Source organism: Haliaeetus leucocephalus, unplaced genomic scaffold (genome assembly GCF_000737465.1).
Source record: "Haliaeetus leucocephalus isolate CR32 unplaced genomic scaffold, Haliaeetus_leucocephalus-4.0 Scaffold808, whole genome shotgun sequence".
NCBI lineage: Eukaryota > Metazoa > Chordata > Aves > Accipitriformes > Accipitridae > Haliaeetus > Haliaeetus leucocephalus.
In genome coordinates, this window is record NW_010973244.1 from 1386933 (window position 1) to 1408326 (window position 21394).

At 35.8% G+C, this 21394-nt stretch overlaps 1 protein-coding gene across 1 annotated transcript in view; it reads left to right on the forward strand.

The window, feature by feature from the left end:
* Positions 1-21394, forward strand: part of SUGCT (succinyl-CoA:glutarate-CoA transferase) — a 333906-nt gene that overhangs the window by 139206 nt on the left and 173306 nt on the right. Inside the window, exon 11 of the mRNA XM_010581786.1 lies at positions 2850-2952. Within this exon, the coding sequence (XP_010580088.1) occupies positions 2850-2952 (103 nt within the window). The remainder of the gene's footprint in view (positions 1-2849; positions 2953-21394) is intronic.

A 21394-nucleotide genomic window follows, 5' to 3' on the forward strand; every position in this document is an offset into this window, starting at 1 on the left:
AATAAAGGAAGCTATTCTACATCAGATTTAGGTCAAGAGTTTCAATTTCAAGAGAAAATGCTGTGTGTCTCCTTTGAGGGTGATAGAATGTGGGATTTTCCATCTTTGAGTTTAAAGCTTTTAGGAATTCTCTCCAACCACCAATAAACAAATTAATAAGTAAGACTAAGACAATGGTTAGGTCCATTCAAAACAAGTATTTTTTTAAAACAGAACATCACTTGTTTTCTACAAAAATTGTGGTAATTTTTTTTGTCTCTTACATAGGAAGGAAGAAATCGAAGCAGAAGCTAAAATTTTAGATATTCATACACCCCACAGAAATTTTGCAAAATGTGCACTCACTTCACTGTATATTGAATCACTGATACTGAAAAAGAATGTATGTCTTGAAACGTATTCAGATTTACCATGACATCAGGAAGTAGCATACTGATTATGTAGATGTAGATAATTGAGACTCCCATTGAAAAGTCTTCATTTTCAGACTATCCTTTAAATCCGGAAGTTGTTTGCTTTTTTTAAACTCAGGAGGATATTTATAAACTCTTTCTTAAAAAGCAGTACAAGGAACATAACACAGCAGGTCTTACTCATTACTAATAGATCAAGGGAATGATGATACACATATTAAGAATTACAATAATTTCTTAGTGATGGTCTTCAGCACCATGGTTATGATGCTGCGTCCAAGAGTCCTGTTGTAGATGTGCTGTCTTTTGTTAGAAATGAGATAGTAATGGAGGTTGAGGTATCAGAAAAAGTAGTAGCTGAAAAAAACTTTTAATTTATAAAAAGGGAGTTAGTGGGCCATGAATTATGAAGCATCTCATGAGGGAATTGTCTCAGTTGCTAGCAGAGAACAGCAGAGTTTTGTATAAACAGGACCAATAACTAATGGGAATCAGTTTTTTGTATGAATCATATTTATACTGTGAAGTAGTTTGAGCCCCAAACCTTAATAATACAAGGCTATGAATATCAAGAATATATGGATTATGAGAATTATTGCCAAACAGAGAGTACTGAAGGGAAATACAAATTATATTTACTTTGGCTTTCCTAATAGCTGCAGTCACTGAGGAAGGAAGGTAATCTACCTCTCCATAGTTACCTTTTTTCCCAAGTTTCCTGTAATGTACCTGATCCTAGGTATGGTCAGCAATAGAGTACTAAATTAGATGGACCCTAGATGTATCCAAGAGTGGCAGTATCTTTATGGCTGACTACATCTATACCCTGAAATAATATTCAATGATGTCTATAATTGAACAGTGCAATAATCTTACATGTTTTCTTTAAAAGTGATGCTTCATTATGCGTCATTTCTTCAGAAGTGATGCTTCATTTTATAATACATATATAATGCAATATATTATACCATGTAACACATTTTATAATACAGTGCAAAACTTGTGTATTTTCTTATTCATTTAGAGTGCAAAATGCGTTGGGTATCGGGATTTATTCCCTCAAAGCTTGGGGAAATCATTCCTGCACAGGGAGAAAGACATTAACTGTGAAGCTTGGATCCATACCTGTGCCATATACTTAATATAACTGTAACTTGTCACCATCACTATTTTTTTTTTCTTTAGTCTAAAAGTAGCATGAAATACTTTGCAGCCAATCTCTGCATATGTATAAAAAGAAGTTTACAAAGTTTGACTTTGTACTGATTTAGGGGGTTTTGTGCTTTCGTCTCTATTAACTTTCTGTCAGAAGCTTGGAAGGGTTTTTTTGCATAATAACATGCTAGAAGTAAAGCTGAATGTTACTGACATTGTTCCAGATAACGCTTAGGAAACTCTGAACTGGTGAGCTACAGCATACCAGTAATTGAGTGTCCCTTATCAAGGTTTCTATTAATTTCATTTCCATCAAGTCTTTAAATCACACCCAATTTCTTTTCTGTGTTGTACGTATCATGAAGTAGATCTTTCCTTTCTAATAATCTGGTAGACCTCTGTGTTATTTACCTTCATGAAATTTAAGATACAATCTCCAAATAAGTTCACCTTTGATTCAGAATCCCATATGGCTGCAGAATATACCATCTCTCAGTGACTGGTATTGCTTCAAGTGTGTTTTCTTCATGTATGTAACTCTACCGGGCAGACAAGGAAAGAAATAGTATCTAGCAAAGGAGGGGAAATAGAGTGGTGCTACCAGTTATGGAATTGAATGCTTAGAAAGAGATAAGCTGAGCTTTTTGTATGTGATACAAGGACATGGAACTCTGTGTTCACCAGCATAGGCACAGTGTATATATGCTGAACCAGTTGTCCTCAGGATGTGTGACACAATCATACAACAAATAAATATATAATCAATGTTGTTATCTGACCAAAAAATGTGGCTGTTAATCCTGACATATATTTTGGGTGTAATGGAGGAAAAACATTGTGATGCTTTACGTCAGCTTTTAGTGAGCAGTGTAATATGTTAAACTCACACCCACATTATAGCTATCTTTTTGTTGTTAAATATGTACATAAAAGAAAACAAACTTCAAGCACATTAGTGTAATTGAGGACTGGAGGAAACCCATTGATCTTTATTTGAAATTGCTGATAAATTTAGCTTTACATCATTGCTGGATTGCTTCAGATGATCAGATAGAAATAGATATCAGTTCAGCTATGTTCTTTCCCCTATGTCTTTGGGTTTTGCATTTCTGAAGAACACATTACATTTCAGGTAGTACATTTTCGTTATGTTATTCACTGCCTGGGAAGAAATCAGTGGGGAAGAGTATGGAAGCATTGAGAGAGGGAGGAGACATGCTATACATTTTTCAGAATCTGAAAGCATGGAGTTGAAACCACACGCTTCTTATTTGCTCTTAGGTTTTCAGAAAAAGCAACGATTGAATGGTTGCAGCTCTTTGAAGGTAGCGGGGTTCCATACGGCCGAATCAACAATATGCAGCAAGTATTCTCGGATCCTCAGGTTGGTTCTCACCAAATCTTTTCTATACATTATTATATGTGTTTTACAAATGCTGAGTAATGATCACTCTACCTGCCACTCAGACCTACTTTAAATTGGGACTTTGAGAGTTATATGGTGGATTGAGTTTAAGCCAATAATATAGCATAATAAGAAAAACAGATCCTTAAATGAATTATATGCTTGGGAACACAGATTTTGCCATAATGCATTAAACCATAGGTATTCCATGTCTTGTATGGCATCTGTCTTTCAAAAATGGCTGGTAAAATGGGGAAAAAAACTGTAATATGTTATGTAATTGCATTTTGTCAGTTAATATGCAGAAAAGTACCTTTCTTGCTGTCCACAAGCAACCAATTTTCTGTATGGAGTATGGATAATCAGAATCTATACTGTTTGAAAAAAATGGGCAACTTTTGACTGGAAACAGAAAAAGGAAGCACAAAAGTCAAATGCAGAAAGATTTTAACCTTTTCTTGGCCTGGTGGTTTCCCTGGCGTCAGCTTTTTTTTTATTTATTTATTTTAAAATTTAAGTCTTCCACTGAATAACATCTATATTTAATTATAAACAATATTTTTACTTTTGGGTATCTGTAGAGTTATATTACCTGGATATTCCCTGATCCCTCCCCATCTTCTCAACCTCTGGCTTATGATGGGTTAAAGGGCCCAGCATAAACCAATTTATACTGTCTTGAATAGTGTAACAGAGTATTTTATGGCTGTTCTATTGTGTGACGAATCTCCTTTAAATTAATTTCTAATAATGAGAGTAACAGGGAAAATGATTGACCATTGGAGGGAAAAAAAAGGCAGCCAATTTCGTACATGTCCAGCGTTTGTCAGGGTTTTGAATATGATTGTACTCTTTGGGAAAGAAGAACAGTCAAAACAATCTCTATCAGAAGGGAATACGTATATAATAAATGTGTTTGTTATAAATATGTTTATTACACTTTTAGAGGTATAAGACAATATTTTTTAGGCTACTGCAAGGAAAGAAGTTTTTTTCTAAACTTCTATTTATCTTCTAAATAAATATGCTCTTTCTCCTTAAAATGATGTAGTACCATGCTGTAAAGTATGCATGGGCCAAACTTTTCACTTCTTAACTTTCACAGGGATTAAGGTTGGGCTTTGAAAAACATACAGCAAGAGTATTTTACTTAGAATGTGGTTGACTTGGGGCAGCATTGGAAAAATATTCTTCGGGTTTTTTTGATGCTGCAAATTGTAAGAAGTCAGGTCCACTCTGAAAGAGACGGCTTTTTAGAACAGTATGTCATGGGATGGCCATTACCTCCCAAATTGGAGAGGTTAGCTTGGTTACCTTGCTCTTACTAGAATTCACCTAAATAGTATTTATATATACATATATGTTATATATATTATTTTTATATATATATGTCAGGTTATTTCCTGACATAGCCTATCTATGAAAGGTATCACAGTGCTTTGCAGTCAGATACCCCCATATGGCAGGTTTTTCAAATTATTTTCCTGTTAACAGGCATACTGATCTCTTTTCTTCCTGATGAAACTGCTTGAAAACGTCTTTTCTACACCCTTTACTGAAATAAGTGGCACTCAGACACTGTATTCTTATTAGTATTGGAAATGAATTGTCAGTATTTGTGGCGATGCTGCATGTTATACGTTTGTTTCGTTTCTTGTGCTGCCTGCCTCCTTAAGCATTTTCTCAGAGTTACTGTTCTGTTCAAGGGAAGGGGAAAAAAAAGATGGCAGTTCTTTCCTCTTCTTTCTTGACATATGGAAAAGTGTTGACATTTTAAGGTATTGCTCTTATGGCCAGATATTTACTTCACATATAAAGTTAAGCCCACTCACTCCACCTTCATGTATAGGAGAGACCATCCAGAAGACCAGGAATTCGGAGAGTAGCATACTCAGCCTGCTAAGTACATTTTTCTAATTTCTACACAAATTTTTATTTTGATGGTGAAGACTTCAGACCTTCACAGGTGGTTTCATTGCCCTGAGTCACTTATCCATAGCTTGGATTTAGGGGCTTTTAGGGATAGTTCAAGCAAACCTTTTCACCTTCACATTTCTTCTGAACTGTAGTTTTTTGCTGTTGTACCTTGCTGAGTCTCCCTCCAATTGCTCATCTTTGTGCTGCTGTATAGACGGCATGCATCTGGGATAAACACACATGCTTGTGTATAGCTTTGCTCTTTCATAAGCCAGCCTGCAATTTTGGTTTCTGAAACCTCAAAAAGCATGATAGTGTCCTGAGACTATGTCTAAGACTAGGGAAGAAGTCTAGCAACACCTGAGAATCTGTAATCTAGGTATCCTCTGTGCTATGAAATCTCAGTTATAAGAGGGAAAAGTCAGCACCCACCAACAAGAACATACTGTAATCGCAGCAAGATTTTTCTCATATGTAAAGCTGAACCCAATCATTAAGTATAAGAACTTTGTAATCATTCTTCACAGTTCTCCCATTATAATATGGTGGGGTTTTTCAGGCTCAGTTTAGATCAGAAAATATATTTCTAGGAAAGATGTCACTCAGCTTGCATTTAATAACCTTACTTACTAATACTGTATAACAAGTACAAACAGTGTCATGTAAAATGAAAGAGTGTATCATAACGTAGTAATCAGCTTTTCATATTCATTTGCTTTCAACCATTGCAAAAAACATTGAACCCAGTGATACTTCAGTACAGACAAACTCTAATCTACCTCTAACAGATAATACTTGGGTTTTGCTAACCTCTTCTATTTTGGATGTTACCAGCAGAATTGGACCTAAACACAATTTAATTTTTTAACTTCATTTTATTGCCTTCCTATTTGATCTACGGATTTTAATATCCATAATGGAACCATCATTCATTATAAGTGCAGTCTTGCACCATTAGTGACCAAGATGTGCTGCATGGACGTCAACAATTGTCAAAGCATATGCTAGGTCAGCTGTCAGTAATGCTGCAAAGGGTGCACTGGGCTGGTAGAATGCAAAGACAGAAATCCTGGGAAGGGGTTGGAATAACGCAAAGGAGGAATGGAAGCAAGTCTGAGGAGATAGGAAAGACAAGTAAAGGAGGTGACTGAAATGGTCTAGTGGAATTTAATCAGCTAATCAGGTGGGTCATGTTTTCAAATTTTATTTTATTTTAACTAAAAGGACCTCAGAACTCTGAAGGCCAAGAGTGGTTTGTATAACTTCTTCTATAAACTCAGGTAAAACAAAACATTTTTGATCCCAGGACATTTTGTTAATATCATTAACAGCTTCAATCATACTCCAAGTGAGCTGCCAAAAAACATGAAAAACTTTTTACTAAGTTAGAGTGCCAGGTGATGCTGATTTTTCCATGAATGGAGTGAAAAGTCCACTTTTCCCACTGATTATCTTTTCTTCATTTGTGGAGTTAAAATGAATACCACAGACATTTCTACTGCTAAGTCAGTCTGTGGATAGAAGTGTATGTGTACTTGTACTTGTGCATGTATGGATAAAAAGGCTGAGAGAAAAAGGAGCAGATTTGCTAGTTAAGGGACCAATTTTCTTAAAAGCAAGAGGGAGGAAAGAATGTTTGTAGAAGTTCTTAGAAACTCTTAACAGTACAGTATAGACTATTTTAATGAAGCTTTTTATAGTCAAACTTTTTCAAGCTATTTTTTAAAAAATGTGTTGTTTAACCAGGCCAACATAGTACAAACACTAAAGGAATTCTTAAAACATTTTAAAAAACTTACTAGTGACCTCAGTATGGTCCCATTTAACATACCCTGGGGAACATGTGTATGAAATACAATGTGGTTTGAGGTTTTCCAAACAAAACAAACTTAAAAGAGAATACCATTTTTAATAGAAACTATTCAAATTCTCCCAAAAGATAAAACAAAACAAAAACAGGTACGCGCTGTACTGCAGCTAAGTATGAAAGAGCAAAGATCTTTGCTGATTAAGTGAGGGGTTTTTTTTGTTTTCTTTAAAACATTACCCTCCCCCCTTTCACAATGTAATTTCTTTCACTGTTCTTATACAATGTTATTACTTTAATTAAATGGCTGGCATTTATAAGAAGCAACAAAATAACCCAGAAATATTGTGGGCAGTTTAATAAATTGTTATCTGATGTTTTACCAGATTAAATCCATTCATGTTGATGAATTTTACTATATGAATGTTGCCAGCTGAAAATAAAAATGGAAGTCATGCAGTGGTACTTCCCCGCCACCCCTGCCCCCAAAGCAGTTACAGTCATACCACACAAGTTGAGTACATCAGGTGTAAGATATCACCCTGATGCATCACTTCTGAGAAATATGGGGAGGGAAATATCGGAGCTGAAATATCACAGCTGGCCCTGATTTCAGCTCCTGCCAAACACCTGCAGACTCTAAAAGGATACCAAAACAAAACTCCACCCTGTGGCAAGAGGCCATCCCTTAACAACCCTTCCCTGACTTTGCATCACTATAAAAATTAATTTAACATTTTTTACAGAAACCTTAGTCTTCCTGTCCCAGAAGGCCATTACAGTTCCTTTAGCCATTTCTCTGAATATGCCTCAGAAAAAACCCCCACAGATTGAGTATTGAAATATCTGATAGCTGGAAATTATCTGATGTTTTAAGTTTATTATTTGTGGAAACTTATGAAGGTGGTAGATTTTTATTAACCTCCAGATTGTCTCTTATTTTGGAAGTAATTTCATTTGAACGCATCCTGGCAAAAATTTCCTAGCATCTGGTAGAAGCTTCTACAATCAGTGTTGGAAACACAGAGAACAGCAAAAGATATCAAGTGTATTGGTCTGTTGGTTGTTTGGTTTTTTGTTTGTTTGTTGGTTTGTTTTTTTTTTTAATCATCTTATACATGATTGGTTTTGGTTTGAGTGTTTGGTTTTGGTTGGTTGTTTAGGGTTTTTTTCCTAAAAATGACCATATTTTAATTATTATTTTTTGTTGAAATAGACTTCTGTGGCCCACTGAGGGCTGTCCCAAGTCAAATGAAATTATATTCATATCCATAATACTGCAGGGAGTTTCTTTACATGTAGAGTTTTCTGCAACTGAAAAGGAGTTGATGAAGGCCTGAGGTAATACAGTGTGTCTGGAAGTAATTCCTAACAGACAAGAGAAAGAGAGGAATTAAATTTTGCATGTGTCTAAGTTCTAAAACTGGCTGGAAATTTTCCAATGGAATGTTTTTATGTTTAAAAATGCCAATTCATTGAAAGTGAAACATCCGCATGAAGGTGTCTAAAATTAAATTCTATTTTGAAACAGAAAACAGCTCTATTCTTGCCTGTCTTGCTACATTGAAAATGTGCATTGCCTAACTTTGATTTGGTGTTTCAAGCCAACTTTTTACTTCAATTTTTAAATTTTATGTAATGAAAAGAAACCACACCACCAACCATACCGAACCCTTTAATTTTGTCAAAAGTAGCTCTTTTATACTAAATTACAAATGTTTTCAAGCTTTTGGTCTGTGGGAAATTTTAGGACGTAGATTCTGTTCTAAAGTGGAAAGCATTAAGGAATGGAACATAGTTTGAAGAAGTCAAATGGAAAATCCAGTTCTAAGACTGTTTGTAGTATGTGATTCCCACATATACACAATTATGCAGGCTTTATATGTGTTACGAGAGAGTTCTGTATCCAGATGTTATAGGAAGGGCTCAAAATGAGACAACACTTGTGTTTTGGTATGAGGAATATTGTAATAAGAAGTGTTTTTTAAATTTTGGCTGTAGTGAAATGTGGTCCACGGCTATGCCATGTTTTTGTGTGGCCTGCATATCTTACAATGACTAGTAGAGAGCTTAGAGTGGACAAGTCTTGAAATACGATGGGGTTATAAATGAAAATGTATGTTTATATTAATGATAGGCTTCTGTTTGTACACACATTTAATATACCTCTATTGTCTAGATAAAAAATATAATGTAAAGGAGGTAGTTCAACGTTTTCTATTACCAGGTTTTGTTTTCACTTGCCTATAACTTTGCAGGGTTTGATCTGAAATTTCCAGTGCTGATTGTCTGCTTAAGTCTGAAGTATGTTTGGAAACAGTGCTGATAAAATGATCCACTCCTGTTTGATAACAAGTTTCCAGAAATCTGTTGTCTACTATATCAACGTATTCTTACAGCTGTTTTTTGCTTGGGACTTCTGCTGCTCATTTTTAGAGAATTAGTTCTTTTTCAAAGAGACTTGGGCAGAAAGTTGACTGCAGTGTCTTAGCTGTGCTCTTTTGCTGTCCCATGTTTTCAAGGGTGGGGGAGAGAAGCTGGCTGTGAATAAAGAGGAATGGAGCCCCAGGCAGTGTGTGCAAAAGATAACGCTTTCACCTGCTGCCACATGTTCTGGTCCTTTATGTGTTTTGTGAGCCCAAAGGTGTCATCTTTGCTCGAGACCTGGATTAGAAATTGTATATCTACACTAGATAAAATGGTTAGGCTTCTTCAACGCCTGAATTTTGATTTCTAAAAATGTCACAATAAATAAGTAAGAACAACACAAACATGAGAAAATTCATCAACAACATTATTTGCTGTAGAAGAACCTCTACTTCATAAAGACTGATATTTTTAAATCAAGTAACATCTTTCTGCTGTACCTTCTTCCTGAAGTGTGCAGGATAGACTTGACTCTTCAGTAGGAGAGCATTTAGTCTGTCTTGTGAACGAGGTTGTTGTCTGTCAGATTCTTAATTCATTTGATTCAGAATATAAAAAGTAGTGAAAGAGGTAAGAGCTTGCAGAAATATGGCTTCATTTTTAGAGAAGTTGAATGCCAGACAGGAATCTCTTCCTGCATCTGCCACACAGTTCACACATGGTTTTGGGTAAGTCACTTCAATCAAAATGTTAAGAGATGGTCATTAAATGTGTGTGCCTTATGTTTTGAGTGCTTGCCTTGTGACACTGTATGCTAAATACACAGCAGCACTGAGTTCTCATGGATATAAACAAAACTTTTTAAAGTATTCTTTGGTCGTTTAAAAATGTAATATTGTTGAAAATGCTGGAAAACCTAACATAGTGGTTTTACCCTTAGTTTTCCCAGTACTTTGGTTTCTTAGCCATGAAATTGGGACTTATCTAAAAAGCAGTGTTGTAAAGATGCAGTAGTTATGCTTCTGGAAAGTATAGCTTCTAATGTGAGAGTACCAGAGAAATAACCCTTTGGGAATTGAATTTTTTTTGTATTGTGTGATTTGAGTGATCTATATTAAAATAAGACCTGGAGCTACACCTTATTTATGAGAAATAAACCGACTTTTGAGTATCTTCTACTTCACTGAATGAGGGAGGAACCTGACAGGAAAAAAAATGAGCATGCACTTAAAGATTATACTGTATTTCTTTTGTGCAAGCAAGCAAATGAGGCTTAGTAGCAGCATTTTTAAAGTTCTCTTTTAATGTCTTTTAAATGTGTACATATATGAATGGTATGTCTTTAGCTAGTAGTATTTGTGTATGCATCCCATTGAGAAAAGATTAACATAAATATTTGTTGTTTACAGAGAATATTACGTTCTCAGAAGCACCTCATTAGAGGTCTGTTGTGATAAAATACTAAATTGTGTTTAAAAAGTTACATTGCAGTTATGGCCGTTCAAAGGTACAAAGAGTCACCTAGCCTTTTTGGGCATTCTTTGTTGTGATTTAACCCCAGCTGGCAATTAAGCATCATGCAGCTGCTTGCTCACTCCCCCCCCCCAGTGAGATCAGGGAGAGAATCGGAAAAAAAAAAAAGTTAAAACCTGTGGATTGAGATAAATACAGTTTAATAGGACAGAAAAAGAAGAAAATAATGATGATAATAATAATAAAATGACAATAATAATGAATAGATAATTGGAATATACAAAACAAGTGATGCACAATGCAATTGCTCACCACTCGCTGACCAATGCCCGGTTGGTTCCCGAGCAGTGGCCTCCAGCCAGCCTTCCCCCAAATTTATACACTAGGCATGACATCACATGGTATGGAATACCCCTTTGGCCAGTGTGGGTCAGCTGCCCTGGCTGTGTCCCCTCCCGACTTGTGCCCCTCCGGCCTTCTTGCTGGCTGGGCATGAGAAGCTGAAAAATCCTTGACTTAGTCTAAACACTACTTGGCAACAACTAAAAACATCAGTGTGTTATCAACATTCTTCTCATACTAAATCCAAAACACAACACTATACCAGCTACTAGGAAGAAGATTAACTCTCATCCTAGCCAAATCCAGGACACCCTTCTAGAAGGAGACCTGTCAAAAAGCCATGCTCAGGTTTTGAAGCAAAGAGCCTATTTTTGAAATCTCACAGTCTTTGTTAGGCCTCATTGTTAGGAGTCAGTAATGCATGTCCCTTGCGCCTCAAACTCTTGGATTAGTTTCTGTGCTTGCAGGATTTACACACTGGTTCCGTAACCTTGCAGCTCATCAAAGTGACATCAGTTGGTTTCAAAGAATCTATTTAGCGTCTCACAGTACCAAAGTATGCTTAGGAGAAGGCCCATCCAGCTTTAGGATGTACTGAGCTAGATGATGTGTAACTTCTTAGAAATCCCTCGCAGAGTGTGAGGCCAGCTCTCGCTTCTGTTCATATAAACTTTGTAACTATGGGTTGAAAGAGAGTTTTTAATTAACCCAGTTGTTGCATTTATCTAAAGTTTGATGAGTGTCAAGTCTGTTATATGTATGGGAAGGGGGAAAATACATGTATATGTCTATCTCATCAAGTCTCGCAGCCTGAAGAGAGTTTATATGCTGAAGCAATTGATTCAATTGATTCTTTAGAAGTTTGGTGGTTTTTTTCATCTGAGCATTCACTGAATCATTGTCAGAAAGTAATGGTCAGTTAAAAATTGCTATTCTTTGCTTTTCCCACAGTATGTAAATTGTGAGACTGTCTGTGCCTTTTGGTTGCCTGACTCACAAGACCATACCAAATTAAGTAAGAAACCACCATTTTTTGTTTTAAAATATTTTTCTTAAGTAGATGTGGATTCATTTACAAAGCTAAATTTATAGGAGAATCAATAACAAACACTGGGATTTCAGACTAAATTTTAGACATGCTTCTTATATAACTCCCTCCAACAAAGGGTCACTTTTAACATTTCCTACTGTATTTTTATGTTTTCAGAATTAATTTCCACCTTGTCTTCTTGGAGTTCATATGAAGATACTTTGGATTTTTTTTTTTCTTTGTCGGAAACCATAAGGGCTAGATTTTGTCATAGGTATTGTTCACTTTTAAATAGATATGTTTGTAATCTGTAGTGTAGTCCACCAAAGCATGGTGAACCTTTGTAGTGTGTTATGTTTTGTAGGCATGAAAATACTAATGATAATCTGGAGAATAAATATTTGGCATCTTTCACTTCAGCAAGGGAGAAACTAAAATGGAAAATACAACAACAACCAAAAGTGCAGAAACTGTGCAGATCAGGCTTTAGCTACCATTTGATCTTCAGCTGCTTTTCCTGAATACTCAATTTAAAAATCTTAGCTCAAGCTATGACCCTGGCCTGTCGTCTTGAAATTACCAGATTTCCCACTCTCTTCAGCCTAAGTTCATCTTGGAGTCCCACTCACTGCTGAAAAAAAAATATGATATTTTCAGATGAGATGCTGAGATAGTCACTTTGCACTGTACTTATGCAATAACATTTTAAAAAATATACTGTTCTAGTTTTATGCCTCTTACTAACAAGGAGGAATATTTCAGCCATGAAAAGGCAAGTATGTAGGCTGAGTAGGAGTAGGTATTTGAAGATTTAGATTTCCAACCACGACAAAAAGGCATTAATTAGTCAGGCAAGCTTTCTCTGTCATTACCATTTTCCTTCTCATCTCTGACTGGTTTCATGTAAGTTTCTAGTATGATTCAAGTAGACAGTTTGTAAAGAAGCAGGAAGTATTTCCTCACTCTGCATGGTCACTGAGGCTAGGAGCATTACCATTGCTTTAAAGAACTCATCCTAAGCTTAAAACTGGCTACAGTGTTCAGTTGTCAACACTCTGAGCAGCCAGCCACATGTTGACATTTTCTCCACACAATTTCAATTGGCTACTTAGCAACCATAGCATTTAATTATAACAATTTAAATCAGAAGTTGTGTTATTTTGTAGTATATGTTTTAGGGGTAGAGCTTCTTTTGAATTACCTATAAATCTTGATTAATATTGTTGGTGATCTCGGGTGTTCTTCAAAACTTTTTTGAAGTTCTGAAAAATGATGTAGGTGTATTGTTAATTAAAAAAAAAAAAAAAAGCCAAATTTTGTTCAGATTTACAGACAGGCCTTTGGGATGACCCAATTGATTTTAATTGTCTAGAATGACACCTGAAACACATCATAACTCACAGAAGAGGAAAATGTATTTATATTTTTATGCATGCCTGTAATGGCCTATTAAAATAAACATTCCTGCAATGAAAGAGTCACCTCTGTGAAGGTAGTGCATTGAAGATGATTAATAGTAATATTTAATATGGAGATCCTGACTTGCATGTGAGAGAAGACAAAGAGAATTGAGGAGTTTTGAGCCAAATTTCAGGCAGGTTTAGGAATGGCATGAGAAAGACACAAGGGTGAATTGAGATGCCAAGCAGATGGTATTTACACTGTGGATCCCAGTTTAATTTCTAAGAAAAAACAAGGAAGTAAAAAAAAAGAGCCTCTTTAAAAACAAATGAAAACCCCTACTAGCAGTTCCTCCCTGCTGTTTTGATGCCAATGTTTTAAACATTTGTATTCATCATCCACAATGAACTGTATGTATTGCAATCTAGTTTGACACATGGATCTGGGAATTTCAGGAGTCAGGCTATGTCTCCTAACAACCTGTGAGGGCCAGTTTGAGGGATTGCTATTTCCATGAGCTGGGTTTTGGAGAGAAGCTTCTTCCAAATGTAGTCTGGTGCTCCCTTGGCCTGGAGCAGGCAACTGAAATGCATCTTCCCACAGTACTCAAGTCACAGCCGAAGTAGGCATGACCGGAAACACCATTTAATATCTGCACATCTTGTTCTTTCAGATACTGTATTTCCACAGGGTCATAAGTGAAAAAGGTAGAAGTTAGGGTTTGTCTAGTCCTTCCTGTGATGCTCAAGGCTACCCATTTCTGTAAAACAGCTGACGTGTCTGTTCCAGTCATCAAGATACAGGCTTTGAGTTTTAGAGAAACCTTGATGTTTAAATAAGTTATGTAATAACAGATTTTGTAAAAAATATCCCTCTTCTTCCCCTACCCCTGAGCAATCATGAAGTCAAAAGAGAAGAATATTTACTGACAACTTGAGTGTGCAGAAACCTCCCCCCTGCAAATTCCTGTCATGATGCTCCTTTAGATTTTGGGGCTACCATGTACAGGGTATAAGGAAGTTGTAGACTGGCATCGTTATTTTCAGAAGGGAGATGGCATCTTTCAGGCTCTGAAATGATCAAGTTGTTATCATATTATTATCATTATATTCATTTCTATTGATACTGTTGGCAGATAAACCTGACTTCTTATTTGGTAGTTTGTACCAAATTCATCAAGATCATGGTCTTGATAAAGGAATCTCTGTTACATCCCACAGTTTCCCATATAGGTTTTCTATCTGACCTTTAATGTATGTGTCTTATGTAGGAATCAGCCATCTTTCAATGACTTTCTTGAGCTGTTTTTGGATATGTTATTTGTTCTTGTTAAGAACTGCAGTAGCAAATTACACTTTCCATTTTTATTTCTTACGTGTACCTCGATACTGAAAAGTGGTGACAGTGTGCAGCATGCAGATGCTTTATTCCTACTACTTTCTGCTTTCATGGCATTGCTTTTCATCTTTATGTATTTTTCAAACTATTGATTCTTTAACATTTCCCTTGTGAATCTAACATTAAACCTGGAATTTGTGTTTTACTGTCCATACAATGTGTATTTTCTGGATGCAGTATCAGTATTTATACACAATTTATCCTATTGCATAGTATATTCTAGTGGGAACTTAAGTTATATTGATGCAGTATTCTGGTATTCATTATTCTTCACCCTAAACTGAAAAGAGAGATACTTGGCGTGGTGAGCCCTATTGATTGTAAGAACTCATTGGATTTTTCAGTGTTACATCTTATTCTTAGGGTGTAAGAATATGCATTTAATAGGAATGTATACTTGAGGCTTTTGTAAGTCACGTGTTTTGAAATGCAGAAGATACGTCCTTAATATAGACTGATTTTTGTTTTATTGCCTTTTTTCTGTCATAAGCTCTAACTCCAGTAAATACGCTGCTACAACTAGTGTCAGTTATAGATATGTGTTATTAAAGGAAGATGACATTCGGTGTCTCCACAGTGAAATTTCAAAATATTTGGAAATTTAAATGACACACTTTCATGTCTTTATCCTCTGAATACATCCTTTCAAAATCTAAAAAACTAAAACGTTACTTGGCCAAACAGCTATGCTAATTGAAATTAAAGGCACAGCAGGACCAGTGCAATTGCTGATCAGGTAAATATCTAACTCTATCCTATATTACAGCAGGTTTATAAAAATCATAGCAAATTATAGGTTCCTTGTGATGTATTTGCTATTGCAGAAGACTCTTTCAATCCATGCATTTTTCCTATTTTAGAGCAAAATGCAAACACATTCACTCTCACTGTGTGCATCTTACTTCTCTTTTTAGATGAGTGATGGAAAAATAAACCTGAAAGAAAAGCATGTGGAGATAGTTTATATCTTTACAAGTCATCTAGGAAAGGGTGTAGAAAGAAGTGTTACTGTCATTTCACAATACAAAGCTTTCAACCTTCTTGGCTGTTTTAAGTGAATTTTTGATTTGAACATACCAAATTCTGTAGATACAAACCTTCAGCTGCTTCAAAAGGGAAGGCAGATGCACTCATCAAAACTGTAGGTGTATTCTCTTTGAGATTCTTGCCTTTGCATCAGTTTGACCTGTGTCAAATCAAAGGATCAAAAAACAGTGCTGCAATCTTAGTTGAAGTAGCTGTCTTGCTGACCATCTGAATAATCTCAGAAGCCAGTAGGGTGATAGGTGCGACTGAAATTAAGTATTTGCTTAGCTATGAATAGGGTTTGTATTTAGCTATGCCCTTAGTTAAAAATGAATATAAAATATCAGAATCCAAGCAATGTGGATGTTAAAAAGACTTCAAGGTATATTACAGAAAAAGCAACTGTTCTATAGATAGCCACTGGTTTGTTAATTCGCTGCTTGCTTTTTTGTGATGCAACTGCTGGTAGGTAGGCCAGCCTTTGGGGGGTTAGAAATAAACTTCAACATGAGTATTTAAGATTAGATCACCAATTCATTTATAGAGGCCACTATTTTTTTTGGAGGGCGTACAGAGAGTTTAGTGCTAATTACTCATTCTTGACTGCTCAGCAGGTGACAACAGAAGTAACTAAGGATTCATAAATAGATTTTATGTTTTTAAAATAAAGTATTTTTTCAAGATTTTTGTCAGGAACTTTTTTACTGCATTTGTACATGTTATGTAATTAAATGGGAAGAAATAAATGTTATACCAAAGTATGAAAATCTATACATAGCAATTACAGGCTTGAAATTTATATCTATAAAGTGTAATTAGGAATTATTTGACCAAAAATAGAATAAGAGAACATAGTCTTGTTGAAGAGGAATCTTGCCTGCTGCTCTGTGTGGTTACTTAGTAAAATATCACATTTGCCTGAAGTTCTGAAAGAGTCTAAAATTGCATGTAAAATACATTGCAGCTTGATATTTGAAATGATGATGGAGGGTGAAAGATAATTTGAAATTTGTTCTTGCTTAGAAAACCTCCATCTTTTTATTTATGCTAAACAAAGTAAGTTATAATCTCCTCAAAGATACTATGTCCCAAATTCCTGTTTAATTTCTAATTTTAGCATTTGTTCAAAATCTCTAAAGAAGTTACAGAAAGTAAAAAAAGTATGCATAGGGAGATTGCTGTAGGTGATAATGGCTGTCATGTTTTCTTTGTTTAGTGGCTGCGTGTTTTAGTTGATTCAGTTAAACAGTGAAGTTCTCCCCTCTCCCACTTACTCCCTTGTACTGGAGTCATTGCAGCTGTTCTCAGAGAAGTAAAATACTAAGTATTTTTGCTGACCTAACAATGTTTTCTGTTACCAAAGCAAAGGATTTTTCCTAATGTGTGTAGCCTCGTACTGACGTGTTCCCTTCCTAGCAAAGAAGTATTCGAGAGAAACATTTCTTCACTGCTTTCTTGAAAAACACTGATGTAGGGGCCTGACTTTCTCTCCTGATAGGAAAATATAGCTTAAAAGCATGTTGTTTTTTTCATTCATATTCTTTGTCTTAGGCTTTTGGTTTTTTATATGACAATTACGCTAAATAGAATTGGGCTAATACTGTTTTGTTGAATTGTTCACTAGAATTGTGGTTCTGGAACAGATAAAACTATTTGTAATTTGTATCAAATTCACTAACTAGTTTTAAATATTGTCAAAAGCTTAGATGTGAACAAAATAGTAAGGAGATGTTGAAGCATTTTCTTTAAATACACTGTATCCTGGATCGGAAGAGAGATCTGAAGAAATGTTTCCCTCCACTTGGAAGGATGATCACTGCCGTAAATATTATAATGATACTCTATTATGATTATGATAATATTAAGATGGGACTTTTTTCCATAAAGAGGAATGATATCAGTACTGAGGTTAAATTAATCCATGTCACCCATTTTTCTGATCTAATGAGCTGCCTACCAAACAGCTGAAAACTGCGAGATACCTACCAGCTACTTCGGACAAGCTGAGCAGGGAGAGGGTCAATGGAGAGAGTCTGGAAGCAGTTCACAGCAGGGATATATAAATGGGTGTCTTTGGTTCAGTTAGAACATCTCGTGCAGTCCAAAGATCTTTCCTTATTCTTCTTCATACTGAGGAGAATTCCTCCCTGCCCCCCTCCTCCCTGGACCTCTAATTCTAATTGGTCTAATTAATGATCTGAGATTGGCTAGCAATTTTTCACATAGCTCTGGTGTTTAGAAAAACTTTAAAAGTAACTTCATACCAAATACAACATTCATCTATTTAATGAAATCTTGCTCATTTACTGCTCCAAATATATTCATGAGCTTTCTGACTTACCATAATCTTTGGAAGATTTATGCCAAAGCTCTAGTTTTTTGGTAAAATATTACTTTTAAAACAAAAATTTTAAATGAAAATTCGACTTTCAGATGGAAAGCTTGACTTCATAATCCATCTTTCTGTATTGCAGAAGTAATACATGCTTTTGAAACAGTTGCAATTACTTGGGTTTTTTGCTTTGTTTGGGTTTTTTTTTGTTTTGACTTGAACTCAGTTAAATATTACAGGTTTAAAAATGCTTCCCTATTTTTTAAACTGGTGCTGTTTTATACTGTGCCATATATCAAGAGAAGTCTAATGATGAATAACAGCAGAAGGCAGAATACAGAAACTATTATTTCATTTACATTCAGTTTTAGGCAGAAGGTTCTTCATACATTGGGTGAAGTTGGTTGTCTTGAGTAAGTTGACGATTTAAAGCTTCAGCAGTGTGGCTAACTTCAAGGCTTTGCATACAGTGGCAAGAGTTGACTGTTGGTTTGTGCATTTCCTTGCTTCCAAGCACCTGAGAAACAGAAATTTCTGTGAGGAGTGCTTTATGAGCAGTTTAGCATGGCAGGGCTTTGGAATATGTTTTCTTGTTTCTAAGTAGGTAAACGCCAAGACAGAGATAGCTATAATAGAAACAATTTATATACGCTTTTTTCAGAGCAAGACGGGATCTCCACCTGCTTGCACTTACTTTGGACTTTTCCTAAACTCAAATGGCTTCAGGGACTTGAATCTGAAAGGTGCTGAGCATTTCTGACCCGAGTCCATCAACAGCGTGCTTCTCGTGCAATGTTACATTCACAGCAGTGTGATTACTCATGCTTTTTTTACTTTGTACTAGTGTACACTTTACAACACTTAATAGTTTCAATTTCATTATTGAATTTCATATATTCTTCCTCTCATAAAGGGTTTTATTTTCATATTTTTGTTTCTGTTGTAACTGCCTGCTTCAAATGCTTTGTCTGTGTTCTGCATGGATGAAAAGCTAGGTGGTGTTGCTGTTTTGCATTTTTTTCAGAATTGTTTGCTATGGTGTTCATCCATATATGCCTATTCTTTCCTTCCCTCTGCTGGAAATACTGTCTGTTTTATTCCTGCTTTTTGCCATGCAAATTCTTTAGGCTTTTTTTTTTTTTTTCTGGGCAGGGGAGTAATTGCGATTTCAATAGATGCTGTCTTTTTTTTCTAGTGTATTTTATTGAGATTTTTTAAAAATTCTTTGCATCAGGGAGTGTGCTTCCTCCATTTGTTTACATACCACATTTCTCTCTAGCACTGAATACCTAGGAACAATAGCAGCAATGTTAATTAAAAAATATGCATCAGTGCAAAAAAGCATAAATGCCGTTATGATATAGTGTAAATTCTAGCTGTTGTACTATGCTAACTACCACAAAATTATTTGTCCAATTCAGTGAATTTGCATATTTTTATTAATTGGAAACTTCATTTATTTCATGCAGTGTTGCATGGAACATACAACACGGTTTGTGAGTTCAGCCTTTATCTACCCAGTGGTATATATGATACAGTCTGTTTTCCTGGAGTCCATACTGGGGCCAATGCTGTTTAAACTCCTCATTAATGACTTGGACAGTGGGACTGAGTGAACGTCAGCAAGTTTGCAAGTGACACCAAGTTGGGGAGAGTAGCTGATATGTTGGAGGGTAGGACTGCCATTCTAAGGGACCTTCAGAAGTTGGACAAATGGGCTAGCAGGAACATCCTCAAGTCCAAGAAAAGCAAACGTGGAGTCCTGCACCTGAGACAGAATAGCCCCGTGCAGCAGTACAGGTTAGGGATTGACTGGATAGAAAGCAGCTTCACAGATAAAGACCCAAAGATCTTCATGGACATCAAGTTGAACATCAGTCAGCAGTGTGCCCTTGTGAGAAATACTAATTACGTGTTACAGTAAATTAGTGAAATCATAGCACCAGCAGTGCATGTTGACAGGATAAGAGACAATGGACACAAGTTGCAGCAAGGGAAGTTCTGATTAGATACAAGGAAGAAAAACTTTGCAGTGGAGTTAGTTAGCCTTTGGATCAGAGATGCTGTGAAATCTTCATCCTTAGAGACAGTCAATACTTGACTGAATAAGATCCTGAACAGCCTCATCTGACTTTAAAGTTGGCCCTGCTTTACAAGGGATTTGGACCAGAAGACTACCAGAGGTCCCTGATGATCTGAATTACTGTAACTAGGTATTTAAAGTATGATTGCATTAATTGTTTCAAAGGTACAAGTGGTGGCATCTGACTAGGCATGCAAGCTAAATTGTATGACTGTGCAAACATTTCTTAATGGAGGTTTGTCAGAGCGCAAGCAACAGCTGAAACTGAAATGGTAGGGGATTATCAATATTTCAGTAGTTTAGAGGCACATTCAAGCTGAAATTTCAGCACGTCTGGTTTTATTTATTTCTTTTTACTGCTATCATTCCTGCCTGTTTCTACAGTGGATGACTTTTTTACAGTAACAAATTGGATCGGGTTGCCAGCACCTGCAGAATAAGGAGAAAGAGAGATTTCCCTGCCTAAAAGACACATTTTTTAATAACCTTTTCTAGTCTGAAGAAAAAAAGAAAGGGGGGAAGAAGTGATTTTTAGGGTCCATTGTATAAAGAAGAAGAAAAAAAAGGTGCATAAACCAGACGGTTTTATTTAAAGCAACCAAACCCGATAAGGGAAAAAAATGGGGATACAACACACAGGCTGCAAATGCAGTTCTCATGATTTAAATCTGGAAGGCTGTACAGTACATCTGTTTAACATCTTGCAGTTTCAAGAACTCTGCCTTGAAAACCTTCTGTCACAGTGACACATGAAATAAAAGGTTATGTTATGACTTTCAGATGCAAACCTGTAAAAGGTTTATCTAATAGCATACCATCTTTTATTAACCCATTGCTGCTGCTCACCTATAACTCTCTTTTGCCAGCAGTTTTGGTAGAGATTCTACTGTGTGATGGAAAGAAATGTCAACTCAGACTGCAAAAATAATTCTGTAATGGCATTAAATGACTTATTTGCCATATGTAAATGGCAAATTTACATATTTGTATACCTCTTCATCTGTTTTCTCTATTGCTCTTAATGTTATTCAGCTATATAATTTTTTTTTCTTTGATTAAAGAAATGGAACAGGTTATTCTAATTCTGATGTAAACTTTGAGAACAATTAGAGTGGCAGAGAATAATTTGAACAGTTTCAAGATTTATGATACCATAAGGGATAAAATAGTAGAATGGCTTAAAGATGGTATTCTCAGTTCAGAGGTCTGAGCTTAAGGCTATGAAGTTAAAAGAAATAAGGGTGT